We start from the raw sequence: 26518 nt of genomic DNA on the forward strand, positions 1-26518 counted from the left end.
AGAGCCATGTGCATTTTTTGATGTGCTTCAACAGCGGCAAAGCACTAAAAATGCATGTGCATTTTTTTTAACCTGCAGATTGTCTGCATCGAGTGAAAGTCTAAGGGGCAAATCTACTCATAAGAATCTACTCATAAGATACTCATAAGATGCCTCAACACAAGGCAGTTTACACTGAGTAAATAAGAAGGGCAGGAGATTTCTATAAATCCCATCCACTGTGCTGGAACTGTAACACACTGCATTTTTGACACCGAGAATATACGCAGCGATAGAAATGAAGCAAAACCAACATGGGCACAGAGCTGAAGGCTGCAGGGAGGCAATGAAGAATCTGGTTTCCTAACCACTAACTGCTTTATTATCAAAATCACTTACATGACATTCATGGTCCAAGTACTCACCGACAGAGCTCCTGGTCCTAAATCAATACCCTAACATATGCCTAAGGCGGGCTTCACATCAGCGGTATTCTGCCGTAATGCCGGATCCGGCACAAATGTGGTACAGTTCACTGGAATCGCGGCAAGATAAGTTCACATGCGGCCGCATGTGAACTTATCTTGCTGCAATTCCATTGAACTGTATCGCATTTGATTGCAGCAGAATACCGCTGATGTGAAGTCCGCCTTAGATAATGAGTTCAGTACTTGAATGGGGAACGTCAAATTCATGAAACTGGCCTAATGCAGCATTTCAAAGAAAAAAAAACCCGACATGTCTACACTACTGTAACAGACTCATGAATTTCTACCAGCAAAAACATGATCAATTGTTAAAGTTTTTTAATAAGGCAGTTTTCTTTTTGTCTAGTGGTATACTTTGACAAATTGTTTTGCATTAATGTCATCAATAATGCATGTGTCTCATTTTTATGCCTTTTGGGTAAAACCGTTGTATTTTCCACTAATATGTTGTAAAACCTGCACAAAGATTTGAGGTGCACACTGAATAACTCCACGTGGGGGTACTGAAGTACATTTGAGCAAAAATTGTGCACAATTATTAAAAACGTTACACATCAATTGGACGCAAAATTCTGGAGAACAAAAAATTATGCTCACAATGGAGAGAACACACACACACACACACACACACACACACACACACACACCTACCTCTTCTGGGCAATGTAGTAATTTTCAGAAATTTAAATACCCCCGATATATATTTCTCACCTCAAATTCGCCTGCAACAATAGGCTACAGGTTGAACTTAATGGACCCAAGTCTACGTAACACATTTAATATATTAAAGTTATACATCTTTTTCAAAACAAAAACATTTAAATGCTGTTCACAAATATTACATTTTACCAAGTTGCAATATATAAAAACACATTTACACAAAATATTTCCTTCCACAGGAATCCAATGGTCATTAACATTTCTATGCAATTTGTGCTCTTAGGCCTAAGCCACACGGTGAGAAAAACAGTGCGAGTGGAGTGCGATAAAACATCGCATTCCCCTCGGACCAATTCTAGCCTGTGTGACAGCACACATGGGCGATTATTTTCTCAGCCCTAATCGGACTGAGAAAACAATCGCAGCATGCTGCGATTGTAATCAGAGACTCTTTCTCTCGCACCCATTCAAGTGAATGGGGCGAGAGAAAAATCGCACTGCACTCGTGGTACACCGGTGTACTGCTAGTGCAGTGCGAGAATGGCAATATCCGGCTATACAGGAGAGAGGGAGAGAAATCCCTCCCTCCCCTCCTGAGTGCCACCCCGCCCCCCGCAGCTGAGGTCTGCTCGCACGAACGGACCTCAGTTGCAAGGACACACGCATGACACTCGGCTCTGCTGTACTGCCAGCACGAGCCGAGTGTCATGCAAGGGGATCGCAGTAGTCCCCGTGTGGCCCCAGCCTTACAGAAACCCACTTATCAGTGGAATAAAAGCTGAACACCTTATAACTAAGTCAATAGCATCTTTTAAAAAGGGATTGGCCACTAGTTTATAACAGATTATTAATGGGCCTAGTGTGGTTAAATAAAAACAAAATAACAAGCAATGGCTCAGCTAAACTGCGCCGCCATGCTGAAATGCATAAAGCCTGAGAAATGAGCTGCAGAAACTGGAGATCACTTCTCACTGATTGACTGCAGTGGTCACTTAACTCCACACATCTCCACTGAAAGCCAGGAGACCATACAAAGTGCAGAGGATCATTGAATATCCAATTGTCAATTTATTTTTTTATACAACCCTGGGCCCATTAATAATCTTTTATAACATAGTAATCCCTGTAATACATCACGCCTTCAAATTGTAAATAGGTTAAAATTAAAGAAAAATGGGCGATCATAATTCACTTACGGAAATGTTTTTTCAAAGCACCAAAATCAGTAAAGAGGAGCCACCAGTGTTATTGTGATATAGAGTTAAGTGGCATTTTACAAGTCTAGCAGTTTTTTCACTGGGCCTTTGTACCTACACTGCACTTCAGAAGTCTTTTCAGCAGTCTGTGGGCCCCCGACAAGAGAACCTATAAAGTAGTTTAGTATTATTTAAGGTTCTTATATAATTTACATATAAACTGTAAACTTCTTCCTTCATGGGTATGTTTACCCTGGAGGAAGTTTTTACAAAATCTTATATACATGTTAAAATAGTCCAATCCCAAAGTAAAATGGAGTGGTGCTGTGGATCTGACATCCTGTAGATTTTCACAGTGGATTTCTCCCCTTTTCAATGGAAAGGTTGAAATCTGCAAAATCTGCAACAGTTCGACAGTGAAATTAACCATGTGAACAAACCCTCATAGTTCAGTTAACAGAAAGGTCATTTAGCGACATAGCACCAGAAAGGACAAGATTTGGTCAACTGGACTGAGTTTTCTAACAAACCAAAGTAAATTTTAATCCTGGATAAAGAAGGCTGTCTAAATTTAAGTGGCTGTCCAGGACTTGAGTCCCCAAAATGGGATCTTGAGGTCAGACTACCATGCGCTCAATGATCAGCTGAAAACTGTTTTGGCAGCGGACAGAACACAACATCCCCGGAAAGTATTAACCTCCCATTCACGGATCTGATATTGATGAAGCACCATACGGACAGGTCACCAAATATGAAAGCGTTTGTACAGGACTTCATGCATGTAATGATATTTAGGCTTCTTCCGACAGGAGTTCCTACAAGGTCTCCATATGCAGATTACAAAAAAGTAAAGTCTGGACACAGGCCGCTTGCTTGAAATGAAGCCAGACAACTTTCTTACCAAATGCTTAAACCAGAGATCGACCGAGCAGACAACATAATTTCGACATTTTTGGCTTTGCAGTATTACTCTCAAAATCTTAATTTGGAAAGTACACAAAAATAAATAAAAAGTAAAAGTTTAAATAAAGCAGCAATGATCATGGCAACAAATAGTTTGGGTCCCTGCACGTATAGATTAAAAAATAAAATCTCATGTAGCAATAAAGTAATCATTCAATCAAAACTTTGGTCACTCAAAGTCTAAAACTTCACGAAAGGAAGTCTCTACGTAAATAAAAAAGGTAAACCAAATCTGTATGTAAAAAAATGAAAGAAGGCCGGTCAGACATTAGGTTTCTTCTTCATCCACAAGCAATGGCTCCACTTCTAGCGCTAGTAGGTTAGACTGTGTGGTCCTGTGCTTTCGATAGAAAATGAACTGTGCAGTCATCTGGTTTCTTATGTTAAGGAAAAAGACAGAAAAATTTAGGATCCATTTTGACATCAAAACATTTACAAATGTAAACGCAATACAAAGCCACACAGTCATCCACACTTCCAATCATGCGCACTACTCAGATGTGTATGTCTCCCGACTTTAGAGAGGAGTAGTGCGCGTGCCCGGAAGTGCGGACGACTTTCGATCATGGGTAGTGGGAGTCTTTGAAGTCAGGGCGCATACACCTGGCGTCAAAGGAGCACAATGCTAACGGATACAAAGCAGTGCACATGCACAGCTTTGTATCGCATTGCCATGACGCTGGGCATTGTAAAGCATGTTAGCACACCCACAGGGGCGTACTAACATACTAAGTGGGCCGACTAGCCAGGGAACTAATGCCCCTGCGACAAGTCACAGGTCTCATTAGCATCTCAAACAAACTTTAGAAATACTTTTTCCAAAGATCTCTTTATGTATGCTAGTAAATGCTGGGACAGTTAGGCAGGGATTCTAGATATGGACACAGAACTGCTCGCAGTTCTGGGGCACTGTGGACCTGACAGGTTCCGTTTAATGACAGAAATTTGCTTTTGGTATTATGGTTTAAAAAGGTCAGCTGTGACCTTTTCCATTGTAGCCAGTAACACCAGTGGTCAACAATTCCTTACAGATGTCCGCTCACTCTTAAGGCCGCTTTACACGCTGCGATATCGGTACCGATATCGCTAGCGTGGGTACCCGCCCCCATCTGTTGTGCGACACGGGCTAATCGCTGCCTGTGCCGCACAACATCGCCCAGACCCGTCACACTACTTACATGCCCGGCGACGTTGTTGTGACCGGCGAACCGCCTCCTTTCTGAGGGGGCGGTTCGTTCAGCGTCACAGCAACGTCACAGCTGCGTCACTGAACCGCCGCTCAATAGAAGCGGAGGGGCGGAGATGAGCGGGACGTAACATCCCGCCCACCTCCTTCCTTCCGCATAGCGGCCGGGAGGGAGGTAAGGTGAGGTTCCTCGTTCCTGCGGTGTCACACGGAGCGATGTGTGCTGCCGCAGGAACGTGGAACAACCTCGTTACTGCTGCAGTAACGATTTTTGAGAATGGACCCCCATGTCACCGATGAGCGATTTTGTACGTTTTTTGCAACAATGCAAAAATCGCTCATAGGTGTCACACGCAACGACATCGCTAATGCGGCCGGATTTGCGTCACCAATTCCGTGACCCCAACAAGTTCGCATTAGCGATGTCGTAGTGTGTAAAGCCCCCTTTAGGCCCTGTTATCACAACATGTTATAGCCTCAGTTTAAAATGCACTGCAGAAAAAGCTTCCATCATATTTTAAACACATTCATGTGACTGATACCATACCGTGGCTTCCGTCACTCAGACTCCCATTTACAAAAAAGAAACAAAAAGACCCTTATGGGAATCATATTATGACCTTGAAGGTCACAGGCATTGACCTCACTTAGTTGAAATCACGACAGCCTAAATGGAGCCTTTTTAAAATTAACATCAGTGTTCATATGTAACCTTTTGTCGTTATTAGTAATCAAGTTATTCCATGCCCCCCTACATTCATATAACCAGCCATCAATGTAGTAGGTCCAGTTTATGACACCACCTTTCACAGCTCAGTAAAAGTAACCGAAATATTACCCAATATACAAATTAATTTACCGTGAAATTACAAAAGGATACAAAAAAGTCGAGCACGAGAACACCAAAGCTTCCAATGAGCCAGGGCAAATGGTGTAATATGTAGCGACTCTTACTATACTGAAGTGAAGGCAACTTCAATAGGAGACTTAATCCGTACGTAAAGTTCCCAAGCATGGCTAATGCAAACAACATGTATGATGTGCCCTCTGTAGATTTCCTCTGAAACTGTAGAAAGAAAAAACAATAGACAACAAAACCGATTACGATTATCCTTTATAAACATTAAAAGCTTCACAAATCCATGAATGAGCAGAAATTTAAAGTAACCACATTTCTCAGCAGTTTTGAAGCGGGTGTACACAATCCCCTATGCACCTTTTGGGACAGAAGCATTATTTGTGGGCGTTCTTTTTTTTTGCCTGTTTCAACTCTGTTACTTTTTAGTGCAAAAAGTCACATATTCCGCTAAAATGTCACAAATTTCAGGTGTACATAATATCACTGGGGTATAGGGGGGTGAGTAAGCAAGTTGGAGAGAGACTAGAATGCATTTGTGTACAAACAGTGCAACCTTTTTAACACGATACAATTGATAAATCGGCAGTACACTGAAAACAAACCATGCCCATCTTAATCTTCAGCTGCCGTGGAGAGGCTGCAGGTACCCGCCCCCCCATCCCCACCGAGAACTATACATATCTCATAAGCTTTATCCAATGAGTACTGTAAGACCTGGAAGCTACCCTCATGATGTAGGAGTAGAGTTAGCTCTGCTATTATCAGAAAAGTTCACAAACTGTTTAACGTGAAGAAGGATTTAATCTAAAAGTAGAGAGCAAATAAGAGCAACTAATATAATTTATGCAATGTACGTGCCTCTAGCTATTTGGGAATATGATTACAGTGCAGACGCCACATTCGGCGCCGGCTCCCGGGTCTCTGCCTCCGACACTGCACGCTCTCATTACAGTGGCGGTATAGGGAGCCTCCAGCTTCGTGCTGCCCTCTCGGGGCTCCTGCACTAAAGCAGCTTTTCTCTACCGCTACAAATACACCTATAGGTGATTACAGACATATACTTACATTTTTATGGAGTTGAGGGAAACGTGAGCCCAAATAAAAAACAGAAGAAACATAACCACAAATGAACCCGGACATCTCTGTAACTCCAAGTGAATGCTAAAAGAGAAAAAAAAATATATACCTTGATTTAAAAAGGAATATTTAAATTATGTTTCTAGTAATAATATATGCATAGAAATAAACTGCACACGACGTCACAATGATAAGACCACCATTGGACTGGTTGACATCTTAACAACATTCTTCTCACGTGGTAGGGGTAGAGCATGCAGTGTGCAGGTTGCTGGAAAAATCATTGGATTAACACAACCAAATCCTCAGTTCTTGGATGGACTTTTATGCGAAACTTCCAATGTGACATTTCCCCCTTAAGGGTTAAGCTCACACAGGTCAGATATACATCGGATTTTTTAGATGGAGAATTCGCTATGTATTACAGTATCAGTTTTGTGGAGGCGATCATATAAAACGCTGCGGAGATGGGACATCTGCAGCTTGTCAGTTTGTGCTTCACCTATTTCATCCATTGTTTCCAAGAGTGAAACAACAACATCTAACCACACAATGCAAAGTAAATATTTGCCAAATCTCGGCTGTGGAAATCCCACAAGTATGTCCTATGTGTGTGTACCTCTGAATCGAGCGAAATAAAAACTGTGGAAGTGACTTAGTGAGATGTCACACTAAGCGACGCTCCAGCGATCCCACCAGCAACCTGACCTGGCAGGGATCGCTGGAGCGTCGCTACACGGGTTGCTGGTGAGCTGTCACACAGGCAGATCTCACCAGCAACCAGTGACCAGCCCCCAGCTCCGCGTGGAAGCGATGCTGCGCTTGGTAACTAAGGTAAATATCGGGTAACCAACCCGAGATTTACCTTGGTTACCAGCGCACATCGCTTAGCGCTGGCTCCCTGCACACCTAGCCACAGTACACATCGGGTTAATTACCCGATGTGTACTCTGCTACGTGTGCAGGCAGCACGAGCCGGCTTCTGCGGACGCTGATAACCACGGTAAACATCGGGTAAGCAAGAAGCCCTTACCTTGGTTACCCGATATTTACCTTCGTTACCAGCGTCCGCCGCTCTCAGCTGTCCGTGCCGGCTCCTATTCTCTGCACTCCTAGCCCGATGTGTACTGTGGCTACGTGTGCAGAGAATAGGAGCCGGCACTGACAGCTGAGAGCGGCAGACGCTGGTAACGAAGGTAAATATTGGGTAACCAAGGTAAGGGCTTCTTGGTTACCCGATGTTTACTGTGGTTACCAGCCTCCGCAGAAGCCGGCTCCTGCTGCCTGCACATTCAGTTGTTGCTCTCTCGCTGTCACACACAGCGACGTGTGCTTCACAGCGGGACAGCAACAACTAAAAAATGGCCCAGGACATTCAGCAACAACCAGCAACCTCACTGCAGAGGCCAGGTTGTTGCTGGATGTCACACACAGCAACATCGCTAGCAACATCGCTGCTACGTCACAAAAGTTGTTCCTTAGCAGCGATGTTGCTAGCGATGTTGCTTAGTGTGACGTGGCCTTTAGACTACATTTACACATTGTGCCGGTATAATTTTTTTTTCTGCCACGGCATTTTGAGATCATGGCAAATGGGCTGTGTTTTTGCCATAACAAAGTGGTCACAGGGTGTGCAACTCCACGCGTACCACGCATAGTAAGGTTCTGTGCTGCACAGCTGGGACCATGTGCAATGACCACACGGTTTACCACAGATTGTGATTTTGCTGTGTAATTTTTGTCTTTGGGGTAAAAATGTGGTAAGAACATGAAAATTACATGGTTCCAGAAACCCAAAAACTACATCACAAAACAGCTGAAAACAGTGTGTGGTTATTACATTTTTTTTGTTAATTATAATTTAATTACTCACTGAAAGGAGTATTCTCAAGCAGGCAGTTCACAGCAATGCAATCTGCTTAATTCCTGGCTTTTAGCAGGGCTTTCCTACTATTCACCAAAAAATATAGTATTTTTAGAACTGTAAACACCAGCACAAGTTCTATTGACCCAAATTCAGCTATAAGGGGTACTTCTCACATAGCGAGATCGCTGAGTCACGTTTTTTGTGATGCACCAATGACCTCATTAGAGATCTCGCTGTGTGTGACACTGAGCAGCGATCTGGCCCCTGCTGTGAAATCGTTGCTCGTTACACACAGTGCTGGTTCATTTTTTGGACGTTGCTCTCCCGCTATGAAGCGCACATCGCTGTGTTTGCCAGCGAGAGAGCAACTATCTGAATGTGCAGGGAGCAGGCGTCTGGCAGCCTGCGGTAAGCTGTAACCAAGGTAAATAATCGGGTAACCAAGCGAAGCCCTTTGCTTGGTTACCCGATATTTACCTTGCTTACTAGCGTCCGCCGTTCTCAGGCTGCCAGTGCTGGCTCCCTGCTCCCTGAACACGTAGCCGGAGTACACATCGGGTAAATAAGCAAAGCGGGTTGCTTATTAACCACTCACTGTTCATTTGAATTGACCCTCTGAATTTCCTGCACAGATCCTAATCTACTCTCCTGTTCTGTCTTCACACTTAAAGCTGTTTCTGATATTGGTATGTTAAACTGACCTATCTCTGCTGTGTAATTAGTTATGTGTTGTCTTCTCTTCTGTGAGTTGTTTCCATACATGGTGTAACTCTTTGATCTGCTTCCTTCTCTCTTGCTCACCTGCTGTTCATCTTGTGTAATGAGACTGGTATAAATTTAGGGCATTAGATCTGTGTACCTTGGTCTGTGTACTTCTACAAGTGCTTCATAAGTGCTCAGAAATATACCAGAAATGTCCCAGAAGTGACCAGAAGGTGAATTCTACTTCTTTAACTGTGTGTCTTTCACTTGCATTTTGCTCATTCCCCCTTATTCCCACTTGAAAACCTAATTCGCACCATGTTCACTTATGCCCTCACAGTCTTTGCTCCACTCCTCCTCACTCTCCTTCGCTATCCCCAAACCCCAGCACTCTCCAAACAAATATTCATCTCCCCTTCCCTCTTACCTCCCCACCTTTCCTAATCTGCTGACCTGCTCCTAAACCTCAGATCGCTTCTAGTATCGCGCAGACCAGGCCGTCCACTCTCCTTCTCCCACCTGCTCTCCCTTTCTCTACTTCTCCTCACTGCTGGCGACATATCTCCCAATCCTGGACCCCCACAGATGGGACACTCCTCTTTATCACCCCCCTATCGCTCCCCATCTAGTAGTAACTACCGCAACCTCTCCAAAATAAAATCCATTCCCCTCTCTGCCACTCCGCAGCCCCCTCTCTCTGGAGCGCTCTGGAATGCCCGTTCCGTCTGTAATAAACTGCACTTCATTCACGACCTCTTTACCTCTAGCAATCTATCCTTTCTGGCCCTCACCGAAACATGGCTGACACCATCCAACACTGCCTCCCCTGCTGCGCTGTGCTACGGCGGCCTCCACTTCACCCACACCCCTCGCCCTGGCAATAGACAGGGTGGAGGAGTGGGCCTCCTCCTTTCTAACAACTGCAGCTTCACCCCAATGCCACCTCTACCCTCCCTTGTCCTGCCTTCCTTTGAAGTGCACTCTGTCCGCATCTAGTCTTCCTCCAACCTCCAAGTGGCCGTCATATACAGACCCCCGGGCCCAACCACTGCCTTTATCGACCAGTTCTCCGCCTGGCTTCTACACTTTCTCTCTGCTGACATCCCCACTATCATCATGGGTGACTTCAACATCCCCACTGACACCTGCCAGTCAGCGGCCTCCAAACTCCTCTCCCTCGCCTCATCTTTTGGTCTAACTCAGTTGTCCGCCTCTGCCACCCACAAAGATGGCCACACACTAGACCTTATCTTCACCCGTCTCTGCTCACTATCTAACCTCACTACCTCCCCTCTCCCCTTATCTGACCACCATCTGCTGACCTTTTCAGCCCTGTCCTCCTCACCAGCCCCCCCTGTCCAGCACGTATCACACCCCTGCAGAAACCTTGCACACATCAACATACACACCCTTTCTGACTCTATCCTACCGCTGTCCTCCATATCTTCACTCCACGACACAAACAGTGCCACCATTTTCTACAACGCCACTCTCACATCAGCTATTGATTCAGTCGCTCCTCTTGTGAACGGCAGAGCAAGACAAATCAATAGACAACCCTGGCACAACAGCCTCACTAAAAAACTACGGGCAAGTGTCTAGAGCCGCAGAGCGGCGCTGGAAGAAAACGCACTCCCAGGAAGACTTCACCACATTCAAAAATGCAATTCACACATTTCGCTTGGCTCTTACCTCGGCTAAACAGAATTAATTCAAAAACCTCATATCCTCTTTAACACACAACCCCAAACAGCTATTTAATACTTTTACCTCCCTCCTTCGCCCACCGCTGCCCCCTCCAACCTCCCTCATCTCTGCAGAAGAATTTGCCACATATTTCAAAGAAAAGATCGACCAAACCAGACAAGTCTTTTCTGCTGAACCACCACAACCCCTTCATATAACAGACCACTGCTCCTCCCCCATAAACTTCCTCCCCACCATCACCGAAGGAGAGCTTGCACATCTCTCAAAAGCGCACCTCACTACATGCGCACTTGACCCCATCCCATCCCACCTCCTCCCCAACCTCACCACTATCCTTATTCCAGCCTTATCCCATCTCTTCAACCTATCTCTAACAACTGGTACCTTCCCTTCTGCCTTTAAGCATGCAACAGTCACACCTATCCTAAAGAAACCTTCCCTCGACCCAACCTCTACTACCAGCTATCGACCCATATCGCTACTCCCACTTGCCTCAAAACTCCTGGAACAGCACGTCCATGCTGAACTTTCCTCCCACCTCTCCTCTAACTCTCTCTTTGACAACCTACAGTCCGGCTTCCGTCCACATCATTCTACTGAAACTGCCCTGACTAAAATCACAAATGACTTACTTACCGCCAAAGCTAACAACCACTTCTCTGTACTCCTACTTCTAGACCTATCCTCAGCCTTTGACACTGTTGACCACTCCCTGCTACTACAGATCCTCTCTTCCCTTGGTGTCAGAGACCTCGCCCTCTCTTGGATCTCTTCATACCTCTCCAACCGCACTTTTAGTGTCTCCCATTCCCACACAACCTCTTCATCCCGTTCTCTCTCTGTTGGTGTCCCTCAAGGCTCTGTCCTGGGACCCTTACTTTTTTCTATCTATACATTTGGCCTGGGACAACTCATAAAGTCCCATGGCTTTCAGTACCACCTATATGCCGATGACACTCAGATCTACCTCTCTGGTCCAGATGTCACATCTCTGCTGTCCAGAATCCCAGAGTGCCTATCGACTATATCTTCCTTCTTTTCCTCTCGCTTCCTAAAGCTCAATGTGGCCAAAACTGAACTGATCATCTTTCCTCCATCTCACCTGCACTCTCCACCTGATCTATCCATTACAATTAATAACATCACGCTCTCCCCAGCACCCAAAGTTCGGTGCCTCGGAGTGACCTTTGACTCTGCCCTGTCCTTCATACCGCACATCAAATCCCTCACCACCTCCTGCCGTTTTCAACTCAAAAATATCTCCAGAATCCGCCCTTTCCTCAATCCCCAATCTACAAAAATGCTACTGCATGCCCTCATAATCTCCCGCATCGACTACTGCAACATCCTCCTCTGTGGTCTCCCTGCTAACACACTCGCCCCTCTCCAGTCCATCCTTAACTCTGCTGCCCGACTGATCCACCTCTCTCCTCAATACCACCCCGCTTCTCCTCTCTGCAAGTCCCTCCACTGGCTCCCAATCTTCTATCGTATCCAATTCAAACTACTAACCCTGACCTACAAAGCTATCCATAATCTGTCTCCTCCATATATCTCTGAACTAATCTCTCGCTACACTCCAAAACGTAACCTCCGGTCCTCCCAAGATCTCCTTCTCTCCTCCTCTCTCATTCGCTCCTCATGCAACCGACTCCAAGACTTCTCCCGAGCATCCCCAGTCTCCTGGAACTCACTGCCTCAACACGTCAGACTATCTACTACACTTGCAAACTTCAAACGGACCCTGAAAACTCATCTGTTCAGAAATGCCTATAATCTACAATGACCTCACTGCCCCACCACCGTGCGGAGCTGCCGCCCCACCACCGTGCGGAGCTGCCGCCCCACCACCGTGCGGAGCTGCCGCCCCACCACCGTGCGGAGCTGCCGCCCCACCACCGTGCGGAGCTGCCGCCCAACCTACACCCCACCTACTGTCTCCTCCCCAAAATCCTTTAGGATGTAAGCCCGCAAGGGCAGGGCCCTCTTCCCTCTGTGCTAGTCTGTCTATTGTAACGTGTATATGTATTCTGTATGTAACCCCCTCATGTACAGCACCATGGAATCAATGGTGCTCTATAAATAAACAATAATAATAATAATAATAATAATAATAATAATAATAACCCGATGTGTACTCTAGCTAGGAGTGCAGGGAGCCAGCTCTAAGCGGTGTGCGCTGGTAACCAAGGTAAATATCGGGTAACCAAGCGCTTGGTTACTCAATATTTACCTTAGTTACCAAGCGCAGCATCACTTCCACGCGTTGCTGCTGGCTGGGGGTTGGTCACTGGTGAGATCTGCCTGATTGACAGCTCACCAGCGACCATGTAGCAACACACCAGCGATTCTGACCAGGTCAGATCGCTGGAGTGTCGCTAAAGTGTGGCGGTACCCTATGTGATTTGTTCTGAGCCAACATGGCCATCACTGAATTTACACAGAGATAACAGGACATTTGAACAAACACACAGCTCCGGAAAACAAAAGAAGGGAGCCAATTATCAGACCTGGCGATTTATAACAACATCTCTTCAGAAGAAAGGAAATAGAGGTTAGCAGATAACAGCTGCATATAAATCAATGGTCTGAACAGAGAAGGCTGGGATGCAGTGTGGCCAACTTTTTTTTTTTTTATTTTTTTCTATATAGCTTATCAAAAAAAAAATAAATAAATAAATGGAAAAGGGATCTACACTATAAAAGAAAATCTCTCGCAGCAGGACAATGACAGCAAGTAGAAAAAGTAAGTCAATGGAAAACTTGCTTATTTTCGTGCTATTTATATTAAGAACTTGAGAATACCCCTTTAAAAAGGAACAGACACTAGTGTAAGGGTATGTGCCCACGATCAGGACCCACTGCGTCCTGGACGTGGCAAATTTTGACCTGAGGGGCTGTGAGCCTCCTCTGCAGGAAAACGCAGCTGTTTGTGCCCATGATGGGGTTCGGGGGCACTGCTCTCTACGGAGAACGCTTGCAACTCCGCAGCAAAGAATTAACATGCTTTCTGCTCGGAAAGCCGCAGCACAGGTGCATCTTAGAGCTGCTTGTGTTTTTAAGGAACCATGAATAAAGAATTTTGTATTTTTGAAGGAAGGCGAAGTGCCAACTACTTTCTTTTGCTGCAACCAAGATATTACTTGACAGTTTGAGCGCCACCAAAATCCTAATCTGCAGAGTACAGGGAATAATTCTACACTACATCAGCTTTTGCATGTGAGTAGTGCCACATTTTCTATTTATTGTCAGCACATCTGATGTCTGCAGGACAAGTTCCCATGTCACTATGTCTATTATAAAACAAAGGTAGATGATGTATTTTGGGTATGTGCACTCGTACTATGCCTTATTCAGGCGGGTGTGTGTTGAAACCAGCCTTAAAAAAAAAAAAAAAAAAAAAAAAATGCACTGAAGTGGCATTCAAAAGAATGAATATATGCACTGCAACATAAAAACGGCTTGCATATCATATGTTCAGCATTTTCAGCTTCTTTTAAAGACACTGTCGGCACAGAATTACTGATCAAACCAAGAACAGGCACTATGATGGGCCAAACATTTACGTGTTATCACTTATGCTCTATGAAGTCACAGAGGAGCGGAGGATGGAGATAGGGGGAAAACAAGTAGGTGGAAAGGTGCACTTAAATGATTGTGCCTCATGGCGGGGCCAGAGCTCCTGCACTTGGGTCTAAAGTCATTCTGTGCTGACAGAGACCCTTTAACTGCTTCAGGTTTACAAAGCCGTAAAATGGTTAAAAAACGGACCAGTCATGTGGCAACTTCTGCTTGAGGATGCTCACTAGTCTATACATAAGTATTTTATTAAAAATCCCCGAAAAAACAACCAAGCAGGCACTTCAGGAAAAATACCGCCAGAGTTTTCCTTATGTTTCAACCTCTTGCAAAACTTGGCAGGTACGCTGGCGTTTAAAATGCATCATGTAAGAGTACCCTTCGTGTACAGAACACAAAGAAACTATGCACCAATACTAAGAACACAAAAGCGGGCTTTACACGATCGTACCCGCCCCCGTCTGTTGTGCGACACGGGCAAATCGCTGCCCGTGGCGCACAACCTCGTTTAACCCCATCACACGGACTTACCTGCCCTACGACATCGCTCTGGCCAGCGAACCGCCTCCTTTCTAAGGGGGTGGTTTGTGCAGCGTCACAGCGACGTCACACGGCAGGCGTCCAATAGAAGTGGAGGGTAGGAGACGGGCGGGACGTAACATCCCGCCCACCTCCTTCCTTCCGCATAGCCGTTGGAGGCAGGTAAGGAGATATTCGGCGCTCCTGCCGTGTCAAACACAGCAATGTGTGCTGCCGCAGGAACGAGGAACAACATTGCTAATAAGCAGAGAACGATTTTTTGTTTCAGGACGACTTCTCCGCGGCAAACGATTTTGACTGCTTTTGCAATTGTTTAAGGTCGCTCATAAGTGTCACACACTGCGATATCGTTAATGACGCCAGATGTGCGTCGCAAACACCGTAGCCCCGACGATAATTCATTAACGATATCGTAGTGTGTAAAGCCCGCTAAAGTCTTGGATAGGTACTGAAGAATTGATAATTTAAAGGCCGCTTTACACGCTGCGACTTCGCTCAAGCGATCTTGTTGGGGTCACGGAATTGGTGACGCACATCCGGTCGCTTTAGCGATGTCGTTGCGTGTGACACCTTTGAGCGATTTTGCATCGTTGCAAAAACGTGCAAAATCGTTCATCGGTGACATGGGGATCCATTCTCGAAAATCGTTGCTGCAGCAGTAACAATGTTGTTCCTCGTTTCTGCGGCAGCACACATCGGTACGTGTGACACCGCAGGAACGAGGAACCTCTCCTTACCTGCCTCCCGCCCGCAATACGGAAGGAAGGAGTTGGGAGGGATGTTCGTCCCGCTCATCTCCGCCCCTCCTCTTCTATTGGGCGGCGGTTCAGTGATGCAGCTGTGACGTCGCTGTGACGCTGAACGAACTGTCCCCTTAGAAAGGAGGCGGTTCGCCGGTCACAGCGACGTCGCAGGGCAGGTAAGTAGTGTGACGGGTGTGGGCAATGTTGTGCGCCACGGGCAGTGATTTGCCCATGCCGCACAACCGATGGGGGCGGGTACCCACGCTAGCGATATCGGTCACGATATCGCAGCGTGTAAAGCGGCCTTTAGACATAGTTCTGAATAATATTAGGTTGTAAATTTTTGGAAAGGTAAGACACATAGTAAACATTTATAAGATTTAAAAAAAAAATTAAAAAATGTTTGCACAAGCAATGAAATTTGAATAGGATATGCCAGTTCTGAATAAAAAGCCTGCAGTTCCTTCCTCCCGAGCACCCCTGCACAGTAAACTGCAGACGGCCCTCATTCACTTGAATGGAGACACGTGGCAATTCCCTGCACAATGGGCAGAGGATAGTGCTGCTATGAAGGAAGCAGAAGAGATGTCCAGCCATTCATCTCTGTAATTGTTCAATATACAAAATGTTAAAATGCAACTATCCATTTTCCATTTCAACAAAACAAGTTGTATGTGCTCTGTGTGCTGCACTTTGGGGGAAGGGGGGGGGGGTAAACAACTCACCTGATTTACATCTACATCAGCATTTCTTTCTAGGTCCCTCAGAAGCAGCTGACTAGGGAGGATAACAGACAATGTGATGCACAAGATCACCCAACCTATACAGAAACCTTTCAGGCCTACACTTCCTATACAAGGGAAAAAATATGTATATTAAGGCATTATAAAAGGTCAACTAGAACAGTCACAAAATGACCAAGTGCATTGACTTGTGTAAACACGTATTTTTCAAATCCAGACATATAAAACCATGTGTCAGGTTTTATATTGCTCTCTGCAGAATTGTTAGGCCTGGTTCAGGAGGCCGCATTGGAAATCAGGCCAAACAGATCCGGCAATTGCAGATGTGATGGGTCAGTGCGCTTGTCTGCATTGTGGATGGGTGCAAGAGCTGCCTTTACATTGCAGGTGTTATTCTGGTCTGTAAAATGGACCAAAGTCGTGCATGCTGTGATTTTTTTCACTCACACCATCAGCCTGCGCAGAAAATTGGCCGTATGTACATGGCCCATATGGTGTCATTGGAGTTCATTTTGTTAGACACATAGGCCAATTATACATTTGTCTGAAGGAGTCCATATAGTGACCCATCACATATATATAACATGTATTGGCACATAAGTGAAATAATTGTGTTTTGCACCTAAAGAGCATAAAACATGTGAGCTCATGATACATACCCGTTCAATGATCACATAATTCAGCAGTGTTTTATAACATTTCCAATGGAAGCTATCAAACAAACTGCATGAAGTAAAAATATAACCCAAAGCAACTATCAACACACGCACACACGCGCACACACACACACACACACACACACACTTTGGGCTATGGATTTATTTTTTGAATGGTGGTCTATACATAGACTTTGCAGCATACATTAAGGCCGGTCTCACACATCTGTCTTTTCGCCGGTTTGCCAGATTCGGCGCACGTTAGTACAGTGTATACAGTACAATGGCAGCGCGACAAGCGCCGGTCACATGCTATCATGTGACCGGGGCATGTGACCCGGAGGTTGCGGCGCTACCATTGAACTGTATACACTGTACTGGCGTGCGCCGAATCCGGCAAACCGGCGAAAAGCCGATGTGTGAAACTAGCCTAAGACTGCCGGCTTGATGAGGGGGCGTATTGGAGTTAGAGTCTACTGATTCATTAAGAGACGCATTTACTTTTAATAACTAGTTGAGTAAATAAAGACTAAAAAAACAGATCATGCACACATGCATAATATAATTTGTAGTCGGTATTATATATGTATTTATATATTATTTTACATGACTGTTGGACTTGTCTACACAAGTGGAAGTAGAGGTTACACATTTATATGATAGTATACAGATAAAGTGCAGTTACAATAACAAAAAGTAATACATTAATAGATATATCATACAATGTATTGTCTTAGTTCAGCCACAATGATCTATCCATATTGAAACAGATGTAAACAAGGTATTAAGTGTCACTAGTGCAGTTAAAGTTTATATATAAATTTATCTTGCACTGGCATAGAAGTAGATGAATGTATAAATATTTCCAGCAAATGATAAATAGCAGTAAAGTAGAGGTTAAAAGTTATATATGATCAATCTTGCACTGACAGAGGTACATGGATAATAGCACTGAATCACTGTGTTGTCTTGTAAATATTCCTATCTTACACGGATATAGGCTTAGATAGATATCAGAATAAAAAGACATATACACACACATACATATATACACACACATTATATATATATATATATATATATATATATATATATATACATACATATATACATACATACATACACACACACGTAGTGTGAATATATGTATGTTTATATGTCTCTTTACTCTGATGAGAGATATAGAGAGAGAGATATATAGATATAGAGAGAGAGATATATATATATATATAGATATAGAGAGAGAGATATAGATATATAGGAGAGATATAGAGAGAGATATAGAGAGAGATATAGATATAGAGAGATATAGAGAGATATAAATATAGATATTTAGAGAGAGAGAGAGAAAGAGATATAGATATAGATATAGAGAGAGATAGAGAGAGATATAGATATAGAGAGATATAGATATAGATATAGAGAGAGATATAGATATAGAGAGATATAGATATAGAAAGAGAGAGAGATATAGATATAGATATAGAGAGAGATATATAGATATATATATATATTATATATATATATTATATATATATATATATATATATATATATATATATATATATATATATATATATATATATATATATATATATATATATATATATATATATATATATATATATATATATATATATATATATATATATATATATATATATATATATATATATATATAGAGATAGATATAGAGAGATAGATATAGATATAGATATAGAGAGATCTAAATATAGAGAGATAGAGATAGAGAGAGAGAGAGAGAGAGAGATATATATATAGAGAGAGAGATATAGAGATTAGACATACACAGTATCTCTCTATCTAGCTATATCTATATACACAATCTTTTGCTGGAAGTATCAAAATACGCATTTTAACAGGACCTTGTCACCAGATTGTTGAGGTCTAAACCAAAACTAGCACCTTAAGCAGCGCCTGTGCTGCATTTCATAAAGGTGGATGTTATCAGATGACTGATCGCTGTCCTCTTGTGAGGATTTACATGGATAACGCCTCCTGCACCATCCAAGTCACTGGGCAAAATCTTGCACCTGTGCAGAGACATTCACAGCTCACACAGGAGCACGTTACCGTGCCAAATAAATAGGTGAGCATGCGTGAACCAGGAAGGTCTTTACGCAGGCTCAAGATTTAGCCTGGGTATGTGGATGACGCAGGAGGAGACATCCACATCAATCATCACAAGAGAATGGTTCATATCAGTGCATAGAGGAGGGACAGGAGCCGCAACCAAGGACACCCATCGGACCGGACCAAAAGATTTAAATAGAGGGTGGGAGAATATAAAAAAACGTATTTGTGGGGTGTACAGAGGGGATAACATGCACTTTGTAAAACGCAGCACAGGTGCTGCTTAAATGGTATTCCCATCCCCGTATCCTATTTCATTATTGTAGTAGGTGTAATAACAAATAATATTTAGCAAATACCTCCAATTTGAAATTTAGTATAGTTCTTCTGTTTCACTGTTGCTTACTTTATGTAATTAACAACAAAGGTCTGAAATCAATATTCACTGTTAATAAAATTCAAAACAACATTTGAGGAACAAGGATTGTCCACAAAAAACAGTGATTTCAATAAGTTTTATTTCTGAAATAATTCATAAAAATATGCATATCAATGTTAAAATCAATAATAATAATAGTAATGATGCTTCAACATGAGGGACGATATATAAGCAAAAATATAATAAATAACTAAGACATGCACCAAAGTATATACAAAGCCGAACTGTTTTATGTGATTTAACCTAAATTTGATAAACAATGTATTCCAAATTTTCATGTAAAAGTGAAATATCCTTATTAAAACCTTCATATGAAGGTTTTAATAAGGATATTTAACTTTTACATGAAAATTTGGAATACATTGTTTTATGTGATTTAACCTAAATTTGATAAACAGTTCGGCTTTGTATATACTTTGGTGCATGTCTTATAGTTATTTATTATATTTTTGCTTATATATCGTCCCTCATGTTGAAGCATCATTACTATTATTATTATTATTGATTTTAACATTGATATGCATATTTTTATGAATTATTTCAGAAATAAAACTTATTGAAATCACTGTTTTTTGTGGACAATCCTTGTTCCTCAAATGTTGTTTTGCTTACTTTATGTGCAGGACCTTAGGTATCCACGCATATAGTGGACAGTTGCTCGTGGTCCCAAGGTCCTGCAAAGCCCTGAACATGAGGTAAGCGACAGAGAATCAGAAGAACTATACTACATTCCTAATTGGAGGTACTATATTTGCTACTATCATTATTATTACACTTACTACATATTGGTAGACATAACTCGCATGGATAGGGATGGAATATCCATTTGCAGCCAGGAATGTAGGTTCTCTCTACTCAGATTAGTTTGATAACTATAGAAACTCAAGGAAGGTTCCCTTTAAAGACCATGGACGGGATATATTATGCGTGGGGGTTATTTAAAGATTTTCTTCTTTCAGTAGATATTTATACTGTCAAAAAAACAAATATGTAAGAAGCACATACTGTAGTAACTTCTTCCATAGGTTGCTGTTCCATGACACATACTGTACCTTACAAAGAATATGAAGTATAGCTACCTTTCAGCTTCTTGTTTTTAAGTTTGTAGTAGGCAAACTGTGATATCATAATCAGATCCATGTTGACATAAAAAATGGCAGTGACAACCTGAGAAGAAACATGAAAAAAAGAAATTAACAAAGAACTTAAAGGGAACCAGTCACCAGGATTTTCCTAAATAACCTAAAGCCAGTGCTATACTGGCACTATCAGGCTGATTCTCTACATACCTGTAGCGGTCAGCTCGGATGTTTACTTTCTTGGATTTCAAAACCTAAAGTTTATAAAATCAACAGCTTCTTGAGTGACAGCAACTGAGTATCAGATAATATGTGGGGGGGGGGGGGTATTCAGAGTTATCCCCTCCCCCTGTTAGAATTAGCATAAGTATTATACAATCGTTTTAACTTTTCACTAGCAGGACCTGTGTGAGGTCATACCCATGTGACCAGAAGGGGCGGGGCCTCAACAGAAAAATGTTGCTTTCTGGTATCAGCTTTGTTGGCTGAGTGCCTACCCCTTCTGGTCACATGGGTATGACCTCACACAGGTACTGCTAGTGAAAAGTTAAAACGATTGTATAATACTTATGCTAATTCTAACAGGGGGAGGGGATAACTCTGAATACCCCCCCCCCAATATTATCTGATCCTCAGCTGCTGTCACTCAAGAAGCTGATGATTTTATAAACTTTACTTTCTTGGATTTCAAAACCTAAACATCCGAGCTGACTATTACAGGCATGTGGAGATTCAGCCTGATACTGCCAGTATAGCACTGGCTTTATGTTATATAAGAAAATCCTCGCGATTGGTTCCCTTTAAGAGAACTAGAAACTTAAAATGTAATAGACCGTGGTTGCCTCTTGTGACTAGACGTCATTGATGTGTCCATATTCTGCTGCACAGCAAGCACAACTGATGTTAAAGGGAGTGTCCAGGATTATGCCACTGATCTCTGCACTCTCCGACAACCCTCACTGATCAGCTGTAAGTCCCGCAGGCAGGTGAAGTGCACAGTATACAGAGCTGGAGGACCACAGCGCTGCACACTGTAGTGGCTGTTCTTGGTACTGCATTCACTTTAATTGTAACTGAGCTGCAGTACTCTAGATCAGCCACAACATGAGACTCTGCAGTGTGCTAGCTATAGCATCTGATATTAAAGGGAACCTGCCACCAGGATGTTCTCTTATGACCTGCGGCCACCACCACTGAGCTCTTATATACAGCATACCAGAATAATACGGATAAGAGCCCAGGCCGCAGTGTATAACATAAAAATCATCTTTATTATACTCACCTTGGGGGCAGTCCGGTCTGATGGGTGTTGCTGCTCTCAGTCTGGTGCCTCCTCTATCTTGTGAGATCGATGTCCTCTTACCCAGCCCTGTGTGCATGACGTGTCCTGTGTCCTTCACACAGAGGCATCCATTGCACTCCTGCGCATTGTGATCTGCCCTACTGCGAGCAGAGCAAAGTACTGTAATGCACAAGAGCGAAAAAAGGTCAAAGACTGCCCACGCATGCGCACTACTGTACTTTAATCTGCCCTCAGCCGGGCAGATCAAAGTGCACATGTGCAGCAGCTCAATGGACGCCTCACTGTGAATGACACAGGACGCGCCATGCACACAGCGCTGAGCAGGAGGACTGTGATCCTACAAGATGGAGGAGGCATTGGACCAAGAGCAACGACACCCATCCGACCGGACCACTCCCTACGTGAGTATTATAAGGCAGTTTTACGTTATATAGAGCTACCTGGACTCATACAGTACTGGAATGCTGTATATAATGGCTCACTGGTGGTGACTGCAGCTCATAATGGAAAAACCTGGTGACTGGTTCCCTAGGTCATTACCAGTATGTCATATCGTGCTCCTGGACAAACTAAGTAGAAATACCATAATAGATTATATTCCAGAGTCTTACAATTGCGCTCATAAGTTACATTGATCTGAACTATAAATATCTATTAAACCTTAATATTACAATCACAAGACACTCAGAGCCTCATGTGTCAAAATATCCTAACAAAAAGGGGTCATTGTAACTCACACCAACCAACTTTCTAGTACTAGACTGGCTAGGAAAAAAGAAGTGTGGACGCTGACCAGTAACTTTGGGCACCACTTTTGACACATGATGACCTTCGTTTGGATACAGACAGATATACCTGGATTGGAAGCTGTTTGGTCAGATAGCAGCCGACAAAATTTGTGAGGTCCCCTCCCAACCAACATAATAAAAATCCAAGCGAAAGGGCTTGATCCACTCTTCCGTTCTTGTGGGCAACATACAGCTGGCTGAGGAGAAATAAACAGTGTGATAATCACTGACATTACAAGTCCAACAATGGCCGTTCTAGGGTCCCGAGTGGCAGACAGGCCTGGTTATGGAGGAATATAGCCCCATACTGCAGCACTGCTAGAAGACAACCACAAAATACTTTCAACAATGACCTGGAGGGTCTCCACATAAAGCGGTCACGTGTGCCGATCATACACAGGAGGTGGCGACAGCCACTCTTCTTGGTGCCAGCCATCTTCTAAATGCATACTTGAAATCACAAGCCAACCGGAATCACAGCCGCTTTACTCAATGTTCTAGCGTCAAGGTAGACGATTCATAGGTCTCTCCCATAGTGAGACACCAGTTAATCATCTCTAGCAGTGATCAGGGTGGATAAAAATCTTGATTTTTTTTAAAAAAAATCAAAAAAATCAGATTTTTTTGATTTAAATCATTTGATTTAAATCAGATTTTTTAATCAAGTTGTACACAAGCAAAACTTTGTCTTTTTGCAAATCTAATTGTTTTACACAAATAAAAATATTAAAACAGTTGATTATGAAACCTAATAATTTTTATTTGCACTATTAAACACTCAGAATTGAACTACAGAGAGTAAAGGTACTGTCACACATAAAGAGATCGCTAGCGAGATCGCAGCTGAGGCACCGTTTTGGTGACGCAGTAGCGATCCCGTTAGCGATCTCGTTATGTGTGACACTTACCAGAGATCAGGCCCCTGCTGTGAGATCGTTAGTCGTTGCTGAATGGTCCAGGTCATTTTCTTGAAAGGCAACGTCCTGCTGGGCAGGACACATCGCTGTGTTTGACACTGTGTGACAGGGTCACAGTGACTGCTGAGATCGTTATAGACGTCGCTACTGTGACCTGTATTGTTCCCGCATCGCTTGTAAGATCTGACTGTGTGACATCTCACCTGCGACCTCCCAGCGACTTACCTGCGATCCCTATCAGGTCGCATCGTTTTCGGGATCGTTGGTAAGTCGTTGTGTGTGACTGGGCCTTAAGTACTTTTTAACAATAGCCTATCTCTAACGTTTGAAGTAAGCAAACATCTTCAGTGAATACATCAGTCCTTTAAGCCTACTGTTTATTTAGGACTTTTAATAGGAAAACCAGTTGTCCTGCTTTAGCAGTTCCTAAGCGGTTTCGGACTGTTGTGTGCACAAAACCAAATGAAGAAAACAATCTCTCTACTCCTGCGGATGAAGCCGATGCAGTCAGTAGCTGAGTAGCTAGATTTATTATCTTTGCTGGAAGAACAAGTGATTGCGACTTCCACCAGTCCAGTGGTTTTAGTTCATTAACGACGTTATCTGCAAACATGTATTTTTGAAATGGTGCAGATTCACACTTCAATTTCAGCACAGTTGCCACAATGTCATGGTTAGTATTGGCGAGCCACTCCATTGCAGAGTTGATTTCCGCCTCAGATAATTTTTTCCCTCTGTAGATGGGATGCAAGATATTGGCTAAATAGTGTTCTTCTTTTAATGCTTGGTCCTTGCGGTGCTGTATTGCAACCTTTACATTGTTTGAGAGGTTCAAGAGATCTAGAGAACCTTCTAAATCTTTCCAAACTTCTGTGGCATCAGCTATGGTTGCAGTATCTTTCTGCATTTTATCCAACGCAATCGATATTGGCTTTAACCTCTCCAAAAGGTCCTCGGCATTTCTCTTCACACCAAGATTTAATACTTTGCTTCGTATATTAGCATCAATTTTATCCCGATGTGTTTCGCAAATGGACAGTAATTTTGACCAGTTGTTAATAAACAGTTCCAAGCAGTCAGCCAAGGTATTCCATCTAACATCTTGTGGTAGAACCAACTTCAGTCCTCCCATTTCCTTGTAGGTTGCATGTGCAAAATGATTATTGCGGAAATATTTAGCAATTTCTACAACATGTTCCTTGACACCCAAAATATGCAGGTCTTTTGCCAAAAGATGCAACAAATGGGCAGAACAACCGTATGTAATGACATTTGTGTCATCCTGTGCCAGTTCCGCTCGCATTTTTGCCACATTGCTTGCGTTATCAGTAACTAAGCTCCTTACTTTACATCCAAACTGTTCTTGGCATTGGTGAATTGAGTTCTTAGCAATTTCAAGTAAATATTCAGCAGTATGTGAATTTCCAGATGTGTCGATTGTGTCTGTAAGGTAAGTTTCACCATCTTCTGTTGTGACACAAGTGCAAATTATGGGGTCGTTGTGGATGTTGCTCCAACCATCCAAGCTCATGTTAACAACCTTGTCTTTCAAATATTTTGTACAAGCCGCTCTTTCTATGTCGTATACAGCCTGAAGATGTTTTCCTGAGATATCAAATCTACTTGGTGGTTTGTAGCCTGGTCTAATTCCTTCAATCATTTGTACAAACAATGGGTGCTCAACTAGTCGGAAAGAAGAATTGGTTGCAAATATGAATTTAGCAATTAATTCATCAAAATGTTCTTTCTGGCTCGTCGTAGTCTTTAAGATGAATTTTTCTACACTTTGTTGCACGCAAAGTTTTTTTTTGGGCTGCTTTGTTGAAGTTGTACCCAGATATTGATTGTCACGTGCAGCACAAGCCATATTTGACCCTGAAAGCACAGAAATTAAAAATATAAATCGACTGCGTATTTGAAGAAATATAACGAAAATATTGAAACAAACTTTTTGAACAATGTAATGGTCCTCGTCCTATAAGGGCTGTCTCAAAAGTTATGCTACTCAAGTTTTCCGGTGAGGTTGCTGTAATACTGGTAACTAATATCAGAGCCTCAGCAACTGAAAAAAATTATGTCACAAAAGTTTTAAAAATGTTTTTTTTTTAAAATGGTCAATTTGGCAGACTTCAAAAGTGAATTGCAGCCTACAATAAAAAAAAAAATAAGCGTATACACACTTTATTTTTACTTAAAGGACATGTGCACCTTTATTTTTTTAAGGTGCAGCCAGTCACAGTGTGCACATGTCCTCCCCCCGCAGCTCTCTTACCTCCGATGTCAGCGCTACGGGGATCCGTGGCTTCATTCTGCCCGTCCGCGAGCGCGCCTCCATTCATTTCAATGGAGCGTGCGGCCCGCTGACGTCACGCCGCTGGATCACTGCGAGTAGGCCGCAACCGGAGGACGGGAGGCGGACGGTCAAAACGAAGCCACGGATCTCAGCGCTGCGGGGATCGGAGGTAAGAGCGCTGCGGGGGGGGGGGGGGACATGTGCACCTTAAAAAAATAAAGGTGCACATGTCCTTTAGCGTTAATTTTCTGTGAAATATTGCCTTAACATAAATTTAAATTCTATACTCCAGAACTACCAGTGCTAGAAATTTTTCTTTTCATAGACTTTAACCATCCCAGTAAAATGTCTGTTAAAAAAATAGGTTGTAAATTAATTGCCAGACTTACCACTAGTACTAGGCTCCTGGTGCATAAGAAGCTGTGGGGGTTCATTGACATTAGTTGTATCACTATCAACATCTTCATTTCCCTTCTGGTTGCAGTTTTCATAATGTGATTTCAAACGGCAAACAAGTCCTTGGATATCCTTTTGACAGTATTTGCACTTTGCTCTTGCACCTTTCTTTCCAAGATCTGCTGCTGGCATCTCAACAAAATGAACCCAAATAGGGTCTCTCTTACGACCTGCTGCCATGGCTCACACAGATCACTTATGAAG

General features: G+C 43.0%; 1 protein-coding gene across 3 annotated transcripts in view; it reads right to left on the minus strand.

Moving 5' to 3' along the window:
• Window positions 1-591: 591 nt before the first annotated feature.
• The window catches only part of LOC142296736 (lysosomal amino acid transporter 1 homolog), a 31325-nt gene continuing 5398 nt past the window's right edge, over window positions 592-26518 (minus strand). Inside the window, exons 1-7 of one of the 3 annotated variants that reach the window (XM_075340700.1) lie at window positions 23557-24029; window positions 22716-22845; window positions 20558-20645; window positions 16272-16396; window positions 6397-6492; window positions 5353-5538; window positions 592-3656 (exon numbers count right to left, since the gene is read on the minus strand). In XM_075340700.1, the coding sequence (XP_075196815.1) occupies window positions 3555-3656; window positions 5353-5538; window positions 6397-6492; window positions 16272-16396; window positions 20558-20645; window positions 22716-22845; window positions 23557-23612 (783 nt within the window). In that variant the 5' untranslated portion in view covers window positions 23613-24029 and the 3' untranslated portion in view covers window positions 592-3554. Of the gene's footprint in view, window positions 3657-5352; window positions 5539-6396; window positions 6493-16271; window positions 16397-20557; window positions 20646-22715; window positions 22846-23556; window positions 24030-26518 lie in introns of those variants that run through there. The other 2 variants (XM_075340697.1, XM_075340698.1) reach the window with 2 other exon arrangements.

The sequence above is a fragment of the Anomaloglossus baeobatrachus genome, chromosome 3 (assembly GCF_048569485.1).
Source record: "Anomaloglossus baeobatrachus isolate aAnoBae1 chromosome 3, aAnoBae1.hap1, whole genome shotgun sequence".
Lineage (NCBI taxonomy): Eukaryota > Metazoa > Chordata > Amphibia > Anura > Aromobatidae > Anomaloglossus > Anomaloglossus baeobatrachus.